Raw genomic sequence first — 16,381 nt, 5'->3', positions numbered from 1 at the left:
GCTTCCCCAACCCCGAATCACGCCTGATTTATATAGCCGGTCGACTGTCCGGTAAAGCGTACAACCTGATCCTGCCCAAAATGGTCGGAGGCACACCCCAATTCGGAGATTATACGGATCTCCTCCAATACCTAGAGGAGGCATTCGGGGACCCCGACCACGTCCAAAACGCACAAAACAAACTATATGCCCTGAAGCAGCGGAACGTAGATTTCGCCGAGTATCTGTCGGAGTTCCAACGCCTGTCTTTGGAAGGAGAAATGCCGGAGGATGCCCTCCCCCCTCTTTTATTCCAGGGAATATCGGAAGAGCTCCAGGACATGCTCCTCCACAACCCCGCCCCATCTCGCCAATACCACGAATTCACCCGACACCTGCAAAGCTTGGATAACCGCTACCGCCAGCACCAGCAGTATAAAAATAGACAGACACGTACCCCTCGGGCCGCAGCGCCCCCCGCGCGCGCGGCTCCCCGAACCCAACCCGACATACCGCGGGCCGCCCCCAAGCCAAACGCGGAGCTCCCGCTTAACGACCCTATGGACCTGAGCAGCCAACGCCGCCACAACCGCAAGGAAAACATGCTATGTTACCGTTGTGGATCCCAAGAACATTTCGTTGCCAAATGCCCGGAACCGGATACCCGCCGCACGCGGCTGCACCAGGCCGGAATCGAACGATCCAGGTCCAGGTCCAGGTCCCCGCGCCAAATACAAACCAAACTCCCTAAAAACCCCCGCCGCGGCTCGGACGCCAGCCGCTCCAGCAGCCGAAGTTCGAAAAACGGAGCCCGCCTGGGATAAGTCGCCCCCAGGCCGCCAAGGCCGCGCATAGACCGCCGGCGATCCGCATCTCTGCCGCCGCCGTTCACGGGTTCCCCGTTGAAGAGGAATATAACCAACGATCCGACCTGATGATCCTGCCTGCCGAACTGACAGTGGGGGGCCAAAACCTCCCAACCTATGCCCTCACCGATTGCGGTGCGGAAGGAAAATGCTTCCTCGACCAAGGATGGGCCGAAGAACGCCAACTACAAATGTATCCGCTGCGAAACCCATTCGACATCGAAGTATTCGACGGAAGGACCGCCGAAAGTGGGAAGTGCACCCATTATGTCCGAGGACAATTGAGAATCAAGGACCACATCCAGAAAAACGCGCTGTTCTTCGTCACACAGCTAGCCCACTACCCCATTGTGCTAGGAATGCCTTGGCTAAAGCAGCACGATCCAACGATTGGATTCGCGTCACACGTTATTACGTTTGACAGCGACTATTGCCGCCGACACTGCAATATGCCCGACAAACCGGAGAAGGTTAAAGCTTTACACGCCGTACCAAAAAAAAGCCGCCCCCAGTACCAGGCTGACCGACCGCCGTCCCTCCGCGAAATGGATATCGCCCCTATCTCCCTGCAAGCCGCGAGCATGTACGCCCGCCGCCGATCCTGCCGACTGTACGCCGTAACCTTGAAACAGATTGATGAGGTCCTAGCCGCCGACCCCCAAAATAGGAACGGGCCGACCCTGCCCGAAACAATCCGGGAATTCGCGGACGTATTTTCCCCGCAAGAAGCCGAGAAGCTGCCCCCACACCGACCGTCCGACCACCATATCCCGCTTATAGAAGGAAAAACGCCGCCGTTCGGCCCCCTGTACGCCATGTCCCGCGAAGAGCTGATAGCCCTTAAGGAATGGCTGACCGCAGAGTTGAAAAAAGGGTTTATCAGACCCAGTTCGTCATCCGTCGCCTCGCCCGTTTTGTTCGTGAAGAAGCAGGGAGGAGGGTTGAGGTTTTGCGTGGATTACCGCGCGCTGAATAACATTACCGTAAAAGACCGTTACCCGCTGCCGCTAGTCCGAGAGACCCTGAACAACCTGGCCGGCATGAAATTCTTCTCGAAAATCGATATCGTTTCCGCTTTTAACAATATTCGGATTAAAAAGGGGGAAGAATACCTGACGGCATTCCGCACGAGATTCGGCTTATACGAGAGCCTAGTCATGCCTTTCGGGCTAACGGGAGCCCCCGCGACGTTCCAGAGATATATAAACGACTCCCTGCGCGAATACTTAGACGTATTTTGTACAGCCTACCTGGACGACATTTTGATTTATAGCCGCACCCGAACAGAACACGAAGAACATTTGAAACTCGTACTGGAAGCCCTGAGGAAAGCCGGGCTATACGCCAACGCCGCGAAGTGCGAATTCTTCGTGACGGAAACCAAGTTCCTGGGCCTGCTGGTCGGCGTCGAAGGCGTAAAAATGGACCCTGAAAAAATCACCGCTGTCCTGGACTGGCAAACACCCAAAAAGCTTACTGACGTACAAGCATTTTTGGGGTTTGGCAACTTTTACCGGCGCTTTATCCGAGATTTCTCAAAGATCGTAGCCCCTTTGACGAGATTGACCAAGAAAGACGTCGCATTCGAATGGAATAGCGCCTGCGAAACCGCCTTCCGACTGCTGAAGAGAAAGTTTACCGAAGCCCCCGTACTGGCGCACTTCGATTGGGAAAAGGATGTGATCCTGGAGACCGACGCTTCCGATTATGTTTCTGCGGGAATATTGTCACAATACGGCGACGACGGAATACTCCGCCCCGTCGCGTTCTTTTCGAAAAAACACACAGCTACCGAATGCAATTACGAGATTTACGACAAAGAATTGCTAGCCATTATCCGCTGTTTTGAAGAATGGCGCCCGGAACTCGAAGGGACGTCGTCCCCGGTCCAAATAATTACGGACCACCGCAACCTGGAATATTTCACGACGACGAAAATGCTCAACCGCCGACAAGCCCGATGGGCCGAATTCCTGTCAAGATTTAATTTCCGTATCACCTACCGACCCGGGAAACAAGGAGCGAAGCCCGACGCACTAACCAGGAGGTCAGAGGATATGCCTGAGGAGGGGGATGAACGACTTAAGCACCAAACACAAGTCGTACTGAAAGAACACAATTTACCTGCCCGCCCCACCCGGTTACAACCCATAATCCGCCAAAACAAACCCCTATTGCCAAGACACCTGATAGAGCTACTAGACGCCGGATACGAATCCGACCCGATAACGCAATCTGCCCTAGAAGCGTTGAGGACAGGCGCCGACCGCCACCCCAAGCTGCAATTGGCCGAATGCGAAGAACGATCCGGCTATTTGTATTACCGCAATAGACTGTACGTACCCGATTCGAATAATCTGAAAGCCGAGATCCTGCGCCGCTGCCACGACTCCCCCGTCGCCGGTCACCCCGGCAAAGCAAAAACCTACGACCTGCTGTCCCGAGAATATTACTGGCCCGGAATGCTACATTACGTATCATTATGGGTAAAGAAATGCCAGACCTGCCGCCGAATCAACCCGTCCCGCGAAGGCCACCAGGGCCTCCTGCGACCCCTGCCCACTCCTGAACGCTCATGGCAACACCTGTCGATGGATTTTATCACACATTTGCCGCAAAGCAACGGCCACGACGCCATCCTAGTGGTCGTAGACCGCCTGACTAAGATGAGACACTTCGTCCCTTGTAAAGGGACCTGCAATGCCGAGGACACCGCCAACCTGTACCTACACCACGTATGGAAACTACACGGGTTGCCCCTGACGATAGTTTCGGATAGAGGCACCCAATTCGTGTCGAAGTTTTGGAAACACCTGACAACCCGTTTGAAAATCGACAGCCTGCTATCCACTGCTCACCACCCCGAGACTGACGGACAGACCGAGCGTTTTAACGCGTCCCTGGAACAATATTTGAGAGCTTATGTGGCCTACCTGCAAGATGATTGGGAAAGTTGGCTTCCCCTCGCCGAATTCACAGCCAACTCCCACAAGTCCGAGACCACCGGAACCTCCCCGTTTTACGCGACTTACGGATTCCATCCCCGCATGGGATTCGAGCCGGTACCCCTGAACCAGCCTTTGCCCGCCCAGCGGGATGCCGAAAAGCTAGCCGCCCGAATGGAAGCCATTCTGGAACAAGCCCGCGCCGAAATGACCGCCGCCCAAGCCCGTTACGAAGAACAGGCGAACCGACACCGTACCCCGGCCCGCCGGCTTACCGTCGGCCAATATGTATGGTTAGACGCACGGAACATCCAGACCGCCCGCCCGCAGAAGAAACTGGATTGGAAGAACTTGGGACCCTTCCGAATTTCTGAAGTGATTAGCCCGTACGCCTACCGTTTGGACCTGCCGTCGTCTATGAGAGTACACCCTGTTTTCAATATAAACCGACTAAAACCTGCTGACGTTGAGCCCCTGCCGGGCCAACAACCTGCACCGCCACCCCATTTGGAAGTGGAAGGTGAGAGAGAATACGAAGTCGAAGAGATCCTCGACTCCTTTTGGGAAACCCGCGGCCGAGGAGGCCGCCGGCTGAAATATATCGTCCGTTGGGCTGGATATAGCGAACCCACGACTGAACCTGCCGATTACCTGGAAAACGCTGCTCAATTGGTAAAGAATTTCCACCGTCGATACCCCCATAAGCCCGGGCCCCGGCCGTGACGGAGCTCGGCCTGGAAGGGGGGAATACTGTCACAGACCTGAAGGACAGCCACTGGGCTGTCGCTTAGTCATGACCCCTGTCACGTGAAGGCGCGAGGGCCGAGCGCCTCGCGCGCGTATATCTACGCGAAATCTCTGCAGTCTCCGATATGTAGCTCCTCGAGCTACGTCTTCGTCAACAACCACCTGCTACCCCGTACCTGGAAGACTAGATAGCCAATATACTCTGTCCTGTTACCTGATCGCCCGCACCTACCTGTCCGCCCTGCCTGCCCGTGACATTTAGTAATAATTAAATTTTGATTAATTTTAATATTTATTTAAAAACAATTATAATTTTATTTCCAATTATTAAAAACCCCAATTACCCAATTAAACGTTTAATTGTTTTAACCCATTATATTTTACCCCAAAAACAAATTACCCCGATATTTTAATCGTAACATTTTAATTATTCCTGTTTAATATTTTATTTTAAAATATACCGAATAATATCCGACAATATATTTTCCCAAACGTCCAAAAATAATACCCCTAATACCCCGGTTACGAACAGCAAAACGGCCCAAAAAACCCCTGTTCGGCCCAAAAATAATAATAATAACAAGGACGAAAAAAACCAATTTCGCAGGTAAATTATTAGGACCAATTAGAAATTCCACGAATAAATATTCCGCGCAACCCAATTTTAAAAGGAATTCCAGGTTTTCCGAACTAATATTAACGTTATTTTAATTTTTTTTAATGGGCGCGAAAAATTTAAATTTAACCCCCCAACCACATTTTATAATATATTTGGATAATTTCAAAGGTATTTTATATAAATACGCATTTACCAAATATTCCATTTGGAAATTTTCCGCAATAAAATAAAAAAGATGGTATACACGGCCACCTTTTTCCAAAAACGAGTTTTGTTTTAGTTCGAATTTTTGTTGCAAAAATGGTTTAATATACCCCCCGAAAAACAACGCCAAAAAATTACCGACATTTTTTTAATTTTCGTAAAATATAAACGTATTTTCCGTTTTTTATTCCAGGAACCCGATAAAAAACGATAAACCGAACGAAATTTGGCCAATTTACGACAAACCAAATTAACCTCCGTTTATATAACCGAATTTAAAAAATTAGCAACAAAATTAAATATAACCGAAAAAACCAAAATTTTCCAATTTTACCAGGGATTAAAATAAAAAATAAAAAATAAAATATCCAAATTCGACCGACCCGAGGATTTCCTCGAATACGTTAAATTTGCCATTAAATTTAACAACCGGATTTGTGAGGATTAGGCCCCTAGACCTACCCTCAGAATCACGACTCGGCTCCACACCGAGCCAGGGATCGGACAAGGATCCACTACCTCCGGATTTAAGCGCGTCTCTTGAGCGCGTCGTCGATTGTAATTTCTCTCTTCTCTTCAGTTTAGAATTTTCGTCGATAGCGCCTAATACACTGAGGTTCTCCAATGTATGCCTGGCCGTGACAGAAAATGTCCCTAATTTTAGGGGCAAAACCGAAAAACCACGAGAATTTAATATTACCAATTATTAATAATTACGGCCTAATTAATATATGTTAATTATATGCATTTTTTTGCATGTAATAAGCCCACTTTTATTTGTATATAGCCAATTTTATTTAGTGCCGAATTGGAGTGGGGAATGGTGGAATTCCGTTACTTTGTTAATGCAGGAATGCAATTTAAAGGTCAGCGAGTGGGGTTAGCTACCCTGTACCGGGTTTAATACCCACCCTGCACCTGCGAGTCAGCTACCCTGTACCGGGTTGAAAATTTCACCAAGTCAACGTTTAAATGCAAACCCAGAGATGGTTTGTATGCAAATGAGGGTGTTTTTTCAAAAACCCATACAAATTAGTTTTTCGGAAATTCATTCGCGGCACCGGAACCTTTTCTGGCGTGCGGACCCCCACTTCGATGTCGGAGAGTATGTAAGGGAAATAAAGCAAAATCTCCCCCAACCAATTATTTATCAGTACCAAAATTATAGTGCATTTCTACCTATTATTTAGCGCTTTTAGCACTGGTTATTTACCACGCCGCACCTAGGGTTTACCCCTATATCCCCTGTTAGCACCATTATTATTAACAAGAACCATTTACGAAAACCAAATATAACAGCATATTAGTTATAGTGGACAAATTTACCAAATACGCCTATTTCCTACCATATAAAAAAAACAGCAACGCCGAAAAAATCGCCTATATATTTTTACAAATAATTGTTAGCAATTACGGATTTCCAGAAAATATTATTACAAATAAAAACAAATTTTTTATATTAAAATTTTGGAAATCCTTAATGGAATAATTAAAAATAAACCACAAATTATTTATAATATTCCACCTACAAACGGACGGACAAATAAAACGAGCCAACCAAATATTGGAATAATATTTAAAATATTATATAAACCACAAATAAAATAATTGGTGTCACAGACCTGAAGGACAGCCACTGGGCTGTCGCTTAGTCATGACCCCTGTCACGTGAAGGCGCGAGGGCCGAGCGCCTCGCGCGCGTATATCTACGCGAAATCTCTGCAGTCTCCGATATGTAGCTCCTCGAGCTACGTCTTCGTCAACAACCACCTGCTACCCTGTACCTGGAAGACTAGATAGCCAATATACTCTGTCCTGTTACCTGATCGCCCGCACCTACCTGTCCGCCCTGCCTGCCCGTGACATTACGTAGCTCCTTCATTAGGTGCCCGCGATGCCTGCGTCACTGCAACCCCCGATCTTAACCGATTCGACCGAGGAACTGATCGAACACCTACAAAGACACCCTGAACAATGGGTGTCTTACATCTCCGATTCTTACCAAAAGCTGCAACTATTGCACGATAGCAACGTCCGCCTGAACTCCTGCCTAGAAATGCAGGAAGCCGAGACCCAACGCGCCCGCGCCGAAACGGACCGTGTCCGCGACAAGGCGCAGGCCGACATTCTGGCCATGGCCATGGAAAAGGCCTCCGCCATAACCTCCCGGGATGCCGCTTTCGCCGAATTAGAGAAAACACGGTCCGAACTGAAGGAAGTTCGGACCGTAACGCTACCCACGGTACACATAACCACCCCCGCCCCAACTACCAACACGCCTGTTGAACCCCTTATGGTTACTCCTATGGGAACGACTCCGCCGCCTGCTTCCGAACATCCCGCCTCCGCCCGCCTTTCTGAACGACTTCCAGACCCCGATAAATTTACGGGCGCCCGCTCCGACCTCCGCCGCTTCGCCACCCAAATCCGGGGGAAGATAACCTCAAACAAAGACCGCTTCCCCAACCCCGAATCACGCCTGATTTATATAGCCGGTCGACTGTCCGGTAAAGCGTACAACCTGATCCTGCCCAAAATGGTCGGAGGCACACCCCAATTCGGAGATTATACGGATCTCCTCCAATACCTAGAGGAGGCATTCGGGGACCCCGACCACGTCCAAAACGCACAAAACAAACTATATGCCCTGAAGCAGCGGAACGTAGATTTCGCCGAGTATCTGTCGGAGTTCCAACGCCTGTCTTTGGAAGGAGAAATGCCGGAGGATGCCCTCCCCCCTCTTTTATTCCAGGGAATATCGGAAGAGCTCCAGGACATGCTCCTCCACAACCCCGCCCCATCTCGCCAATACCACGAATTCACCCGACACCTGCAAAGCTTGGATAACCGCTACCGCCAGCACCAGCAGTATAAAAATAGACAGACACGTACCCCTCGGGCCGCAGCGCCCCCCGCGCGCGCGGCTCCCCGAACCCAACCCGACATACCGCGGGCCGCCCCCAAGCCAAACGCGGAGCTCCCGCTTAACGACCCTATGGACCTGAGCAGCCAACGCCGCCACAACCGCAAGGAAAACATGCTATGTTACCGTTGTGGATCCCAAGAACATTTCGTTGCCAAATGCCCGGAACCGGATACCCGCCGCACGCGGCTGCACCAGGCCGGAATCGAACGATCCAGGTCCAGGTCCAGGTCCCCGCGCCAAATACAAACCAAACTCCCTAAAAACCCCCGCCGCGGCTCGGACGCCAGCCGCTCCAGCAGCCGAAGTTCGAAAAACGGAGCCCGCCTGGGATAAGTCGCCCCCAGGCCGCCAAGGCCGCGCATAGACCGCCGGCGATCCGCATCTCTGCCGCCGCCGTTCACGGGTTCCCCGTTGAAGAGGAATATAACCAACGATCCGACCTGATGATCCTGCCTGCCGAACTGACAGTGGGGGGCCAAAACCTCCCAACCTATGCCCTCACCGATTGCGGTGCGGAAGGAAAATGCTTCCTCGACCAAGGATGGGCCGAAGAACGCCAACTACAAATGTATCCGCTGCGAAACCCATTCGACATCGAAGTATTCGACGGAAGGACCGCCGAAAGTGGGAAGTGCACCCATTATGTCCGAGGACAATTGAGAATCAAGGACCACATCCAGAAAAACGCGCTGTTCTTCGTCACACAGCTAGCCCACTACCCCATTGTGCTAGGAATGCCTTGGCTAAAGCAGCACGATCCAACGATTGGATTCGCGTCACACGTTATTACGTTTGACAGCGACTATTGCCGCCGACACTGCAATATGCCCGACAAACCGGAGAAGGTTAAAGCTTTACACGCCGTACCAAAAAAAAGCCGCCCCCAGTACCAGGCTGACCGACCGCCGTCCCTCCGCGAAATGGATATCGCCCCTATCTCCCTGCAAGCCGCGAGCATGTACGCCCGCCGCCGATCCTGCCGACTGTACGCCGTAACCTTGAAACAGATTGATGAGGTCCTAGCCGCCGACCCCCAAAATAGGAACGGGCCGACCCTGCCCGAAACAATCCGGGAATTCGCGGACGTATTTTCCCCGCAAGAAGCCGAGAAGCTGCCCCCACACCGACCGTCCGACCACCATATCCCGCTTATAGAAGGAAAAACGCCGCCGTTCGGCCCCCTGTACGCCATGTCCCGCGAAGAGCTGATAGCCCTTAAGGAATGGCTGACCGCAGAGTTGAAAAAAGGGTTTATCAGACCCAGTTCGTCATCCGTCGCCTCGCCCGTTTTGTTCGTGAAGAAGCAGGGAGGAGGGTTGAGGTTTTGCGTGGATTACCGCGCGCTGAATAACATTACCGTAAAAGACCGTTACCCGCTGCCGCTAGTCCGAGAGACCCTGAACAACCTGGCCGGCATGAAATTCTTCTCGAAAATCGATATCGTTTCCGCTTTTAACAATATTCGGATTAAAAAGGGGGAAGAATACCTGACGGCATTCCGCACGAGATTCGGCTTATACGAGAGCCTAGTCATGCCTTTCGGGCTAACGGGAGCCCCCGCGACGTTCCAGAGATATATAAACGACTCCCTGCGCGAATACTTAGACGTATTTTGTACAGCCTACCTGGACGACATTTTGATTTATAGCCGCACCCGAACAGAACACGAAGAACATTTGAAACTCGTACTGGAAGCCCTGAGGAAAGCCGGGCTATACGCCAACGCCGCGAAGTGCGAATTCTTCGTGACGGAAACCAAGTTCCTGGGCCTGCTGGTCGGCGTCGAAGGCGTAAAAATGGACCCTGAAAAAATCACCGCTGTCCTGGACTGGCAAACACCCAAAAAGCTTACTGACGTACAAGCATTTTTGGGGTTTGGCAACTTTTACCGGCGCTTTATCCGAGATTTCTCAAAGATCGTAGCCCCTTTGACGAGATTGACCAAGAAAGACGTCGCATTCGAATGGAATAGCGCCTGCGAAACCGCCTTCCGACTGCTGAAGAGAAAGTTTACCGAAGCCCCCGTACTGGCGCACTTCGATTGGGAAAAGGATGTGATCCTGGAGACCGACGCTTCCGATTATGTTTCTGCGGGAATATTGTCACAATACGGCGACGACGGAATACTCCGCCCCGTCGCGTTCTTTTCGAAAAAACACACAGCTACCGAATGCAATTACGAGATTTACGACAAAGAATTGCTAGCCATTATCCGCTGTTTTGAAGAATGGCGCCCGGAACTCGAAGGGACGTCGTCCCCGGTCCAAATAATTACGGACCACCGCAACCTGGAATATTTCACGACGACGAAAATGCTCAACCGCCGACAAGCCCGATGGGCCGAATTCCTGTCAAGATTTAATTTCCGTATCACCTACCGACCCGGGAAACAAGGAGCGAAGCCCGACGCACTAACCAGGAGGTCAGAGGATATGCCTGAGGAGGGGGATGAACGACTTAAGCACCAAACACAAGTCGTACTGAAAGAACACAATTTACCTGCCCGCCCCACCCGGTTACAACCCATAATCCGCCAAAACAAACCCCTATTGCCAAGACACCTGATAGAGCTACTAGACGCCGGATACGAATCCGACCCGATAACGCAATCTGCCCTAGAAGCGTTGAGGACAGGCGCCGACCGCCACCCCAAGCTGCAATTGGCCGAATGCGAAGAACGATCCGGCTATTTGTATTACCGCAATAGACTGTACGTACCCGATTCGAATAATCTGAAAGCCGAGATCCTGCGCCGCTGCCACGACTCCCCCGTCGCCGGTCACCCCGGCAAAGCAAAAACCTACGACCTGCTGTCCCGAGAATATTACTGGCCCGGAATGCTACATTACGTATCATTATGGGTAAAGAAATGCCAGACCTGCCGCCGAATCAACCCGTCCCGCGAAGGCCACCAGGGCCTCCTGCGACCCCTGCCCACTCCTGAACGCTCATGGCAACACCTGTCGATGGATTTTATCACACATTTGCCGCAAAGCAACGGCCACGACGCCATCCTAGTGGTCGTAGACCGCCTGACTAAGATGAGACACTTCGTCCCTTGTAAAGGGACCTGCAATGCCGAGGACACCGCCAACCTGTACCTACACCACGTATGGAAACTACACGGGTTGCCCCTGACGATAGTTTCGGATAGAGGCACCCAATTCGTGTCGAAGTTTTGGAAACACCTGACAACCCGTTTGAAAATCGACAGCCTGCTATCCACTGCTCACCACCCCGAGACTGACGGACAGACCGAGCGTTTTAACGCGTCCCTGGAACAATATTTGAGAGCTTATGTGGCCTACCTGCAAGATGATTGGGAAAGTTGGCTTCCCCTCGCCGAATTCACAGCCAACTCCCACAAGTCCGAGACCACCGGAACCTCCCCGTTTTACGCGACTTACGGATTCCATCCCCGCATGGGATTCGAGCCGGTACCCCTGAACCAGCCTTTGCCCGCCCAGCGGGATGCCGAAAAGCTAGCCGCCCGAATGGAAGCCATTCTGGAACAAGCCCGCGCCGAAATGACCGCCGCCCAAGCCCGTTACGAAGAACAGGCGAACCGACACCGTACCCCGGCCCGCCGGCTTACCGTCGGCCAATATGTATGGTTAGACGCACGGAACATCCAGACCGCCCGCCCGCAGAAGAAACTGGATTGGAAGAACTTGGGACCCTTCCGAATTTCTGAAGTGATTAGCCCGTACGCCTACCGTTTGGACCTGCCGTCGTCTATGAGAGTACACCCTGTTTTCAATATAAACCGACTAAAACCTGCTGACGTTGAGCCCCTGCCGGGCCAACAACCTGCACCGCCACCCCATTTGGAAGTGGAAGGTGAGAGAGAATACGAAGTCGAAGAGATCCTCGACTCCTTTTGGGAAACCCGCGGCCGAGGAGGCCGCCGGCTGAAATATATCGTCCGTTGGGCTGGATATAGCGAACCCACGACTGAACCTGCCGATTACCTGGAAAACGCTGCTCAATTGGTAAAGAATTTCCACCGTCGATACCCCCATAAGCCCGGGCCCCGGCCGTGACGGAGCTCGGCCTGGAAGGGGGGAATACTGTCACAGACCTGAAGGACAGCCACTGGGCTGTCGCTTAGTCATGACCCCTGTCACGTGAAGGCGCGAGGGCCGAGCGCCTCGCGCGCGTATATCTACGCGAAATCTCTGCAGTCTCCGATATGTAGCTCCTCGAGCTACGTCTTCGTCAACAACCACCTGCTACCCTGTACCTGGAAGACTAGATAGCCAATATACTCTGTCCTGTTACCTGATCGCCCGCACCTACCTGTCCGCCCTGCCTGCCCGTGACATTACGTAGCTCCTTCATTAGGTGCCCGCGATGCCTGCGTCACTGCAACCCCCGATCTTAACCGATTCGACCGAGGAACTGATCGAACACCTACAAAGACACCCTGAACAATGGGTGTCTTACATCTCCGATTCTTACCAAAAGCTGCAACTATTGCACGATAGCAACGTCCGCCTGAACTCCTGCCTAGAAATGCAGGAAGCCGAGACCCAACGCGCCCGCGCCGAAACGGACCGTGTCCGCGACAAGGCGCAGGCCGACATTCTGGCCATGGCCATGGAAAAGGCCTCCGCCATAACCTCCCGGGATGCCGCTTTCGCCGAATTAGAGAAAACACGGTCCGAACTGAAGGAAGTTCGGACCGTAACGCTACCCACGGTACACATAACCACCCCCGCCCCAACTACCAACACGCCTGTTGAACCCCTTATGGTTACTCCTATGGGAACGACTCCGCCGCCTGCTTCCGAACATCCCGCCTCCGCCCGCCTTTCTGAACGACTTCCAGACCCCGATAAATTTACGGGCGCCCGCTCCGACCTCCGCCGCTTCGCCACCCAAATCCGGGGGAAGATAACCTCAAACAAAGACCGCTTCCCCAACCCCGAATCACGCCTGATTTATATAGCCGGTCGACTGTCCGGTAAAGCGTACAACCTGATCCTGCCCAAAATGGTCGGAGGCACACCCCAATTCGGAGATTATACGGATCTCCTCCAATACCTAGAGGAGGCATTCGGGGACCCCGACCACGTCCAAAACGCACAAAACAAACTATATGCCCTGAAGCAGCGGAACGTAGATTTCGCCGAGTATCTGTCGGAGTTCCAACGCCTGTCTTTGGAAGGAGAAATGCCGGAGGATGCCCTCCCCCCTCTTTTATTCCAGGGAATATCGGAAGAGCTCCAGGACATGCTCCTCCACAACCCCGCCCCATCTCGCCAATACCACGAATTCACCCGACACCTGCAAAGCTTGGATAACCGCTACCGCCAGCACCAGCAGTATAAAAATAGACAGACACGTACCCCTCGGGCCGCAGCGCCCCCCGCGCGCGCGGCTCCCCGAACCCAACCCGACATACCGCGGGCCGCCCCCAAGCCAAACGCGGAGCTCCCGCTTAACGACCCTATGGACCTGAGCAGCCAACGCCGCCACAACCGCAAGGAAAACATGCTATGTTACCGTTGTGGATCCCAAGAACATTTCGTTGCCAAATGCCCGGAACCGGATACCCGCCGCACGCGGCTGCACCAGGCCGGAATCGAACGATCCAGGTCCAGGTCCAGGTCCCCGCGCCAAATACAAACCAAACTCCCTAAAAACCCCCGCCGCGGCTCGGACGCCAGCCGCTCCAGCAGCCGAAGTTCGAAAAACGGAGCCCGCCTGGGATAAGTCGCCCCCAGGCCGCCAAGGCCGCGCATAGACCGCCGGCGATCCGCATCTCTGCCGCCGCCGTTCACGGGTTCCCCGTTGAAGAGGAATATAACCAACGATCCGACCTGATGATCCTGCCTGCCGAACTGACAGTGGGGGGCCAAAACCTCCCAACCTATGCCCTCACCGATTGCGGTGCGGAAGGAAAATGCTTCCTCGACCAAGGATGGGCCGAAGAACGCCAACTACAAATGTATCCGCTGCGAAACCCATTCGACATCGAAGTATTCGACGGAAGGACCGCCGAAAGTGGGAAGTGCACCCATTATGTCCGAGGACAATTGAGAATCAAGGACCACATCCAGAAAAACGCGCTGTTCTTCGTCACACAGCTAGCCCACTACCCCATTGTGCTAGGAATGCCTTGGCTAAAGCAGCACGATCCAACGATTGGATTCGCGTCACACGTTATTACGTTTGACAGCGACTATTGCCGCCGACACTGCAATATGCCCGACAAACCGGAGAAGGTTAAAGCTTTACACGCCGTACCAAAAAAAAGCCGCCCCCAGTACCAGGCTGACCGACCGCCGTCCCTCCGCGAAATGGATATCGCCCCTATCTCCCTGCAAGCCGCGAGCATGTACGCCCGCCGCCGATCCTGCCGACTGTACGCCGTAACCTTGAAACAGATTGATGAGGTCCTAGCCGCCGACCCCCAAAATAGGAACGGGCCGACCCTGCCCGAAACAATCCGGGAATTCGCGGACGTATTTTCCCCGCAAGAAGCCGAGAAGCTGCCCCCACACCGACCGTCCGACCACCATATCCCGCTTATAGAAGGAAAAACGCCGCCGTTCGGCCCCCTGTACGCCATGTCCCGCGAAGAGCTGATAGCCCTTAAGGAATGGCTGACCGCAGAGTTGAAAAAAGGGTTTATCAGACCCAGTTCGTCATCCGTCGCCTCGCCCGTTTTGTTCGTGAAGAAGCAGGGAGGAGGGTTGAGGTTTTGCGTGGATTACCGCGCGCTGAATAACATTACCGTAAAAGACCGTTACCCGCTGCCGCTAGTCCGAGAGACCCTGAACAACCTGGCCGGCATGAAATTCTTCTCGAAAATCGATATCGTTTCCGCTTTTAACAATATTCGGATTAAAAAGGGGGAAGAATACCTGACGGCATTCCGCACGAGATTCGGCTTATACGAGAGCCTAGTCATGCCTTTCGGGCTAACGGGAGCCCCCGCGACGTTCCAGAGATATATAAACGACTCCCTGCGCGAATACTTAGACGTATTTTGTACAGCCTACCTGGACGACATTTTGATTTATAGCCGCACCCGAACAGAACACGAAGAACATTTGAAACTCGTACTGGAAGCCCTGAGGAAAGCCGGGCTATACGCCAACGCCGCGAAGTGCGAATTCTTCGTGACGGAAACCAAGTTCCTGGGCCTGCTGGTCGGCGTCGAAGGCGTAAAAATGGACCCTGAAAAAATCACCGCTGTCCTGGACTGGCAAACACCCAAAAAGCTTACTGACGTACAAGCATTTTTGGGGTTTGGCAACTTTTACCGGCGCTTTATCCGAGATTTCTCAAAGATCGTAGCCCCTTTGACGAGATTGACCAAGAAAGACGTCGCATTCGAATGGAATAGCGCCTGCGAAACCGCCTTCCGACTGCTGAAGAGAAAGTTTACCGAAGCCCCCGTACTGGCGCACTTCGATTGGGAAAAGGATGTGATCCTGGAGACCGACGCTTCCGATTATGTTTCTGCGGGAATATTGTCACAATACGGCGACGACGGAATACTCCGCCCCGTCGCGTTCTTTTCGAAAAAACACACAGCTACCGAATGCAATTACGAGATTTACGACAAAGAATTGCTAGCCATTATCCGCTGTTTTGAAGAATGGCGCCCGGAACTCGAAGGGACGTCGTCCCCGGTCCAAATAATTACGGACCACCGCAACCTGGAATATTTCACGACGACGAAAATGCTCAACCGCCGACAAGCCCGATGGGCCGAATTCCTGTCAAGATTTAATTTCCGTATCACCTACCGACCCGGGAAACAAGGAGCGAAGCCCGACGCACTAACCAGGAGGTCAGAGGATATGCCTGAGGAGGGGGATGAACGACTTAAGCACCAAACACAAGTCGTACTGAAAGAACACAATTTACCTGCCCGCCCCACCCGGTTACAACCCATAATCCGCCAAAACAAACCCCTATTGCCAAGACACCTGATAGAGCTACTAGACGCCGGATACGAATCCGACCCGATAACGCAATCTGCCCTAGAAGCGTTGAGGACAGGCGCCGACCGCCACCCCAAGCTGCAATTGGCCGAATGCGAAGAACGATCCGGCTATTTGTATTACCGCAATAGACT

General features: G+C 52.5%; 1 protein-coding gene across 1 annotated transcript; it reads left to right on the top strand.

Annotated features, from left to right (window-relative positions):
* Positions 1-6,124: 6,124 nt before the first annotated feature.
* MGG_16602 (uncharacterized protein) lies at positions 6,125-6,587 on the top strand (the record flags this gene model as incomplete). Its single annotated transcript, XM_003711196.1, has 3 exons — positions 6,125-6,239; positions 6,397-6,465; positions 6,529-6,587. Coding segments are annotated over 3 exons (243 nt in total), but the record flags the coding sequence as incomplete, so codon positions are not given.
* Positions 6,588-16,381: the final 9,794 nt, after the last annotated feature.

The sequence above is a fragment of the Pyricularia oryzae genome, chromosome 3 (genome assembly GCF_000002495.2).
Source record: "Pyricularia oryzae 70-15 chromosome 3, whole genome shotgun sequence".
Lineage (NCBI taxonomy): Eukaryota > Fungi > Ascomycota > Sordariomycetes > Magnaporthales > Pyriculariaceae > Pyricularia > Pyricularia oryzae.
The sequence above is the reverse complement of the archived record's forward strand: the minus strand, read 5'-3'. Positions and strand labels throughout refer to the sequence as shown.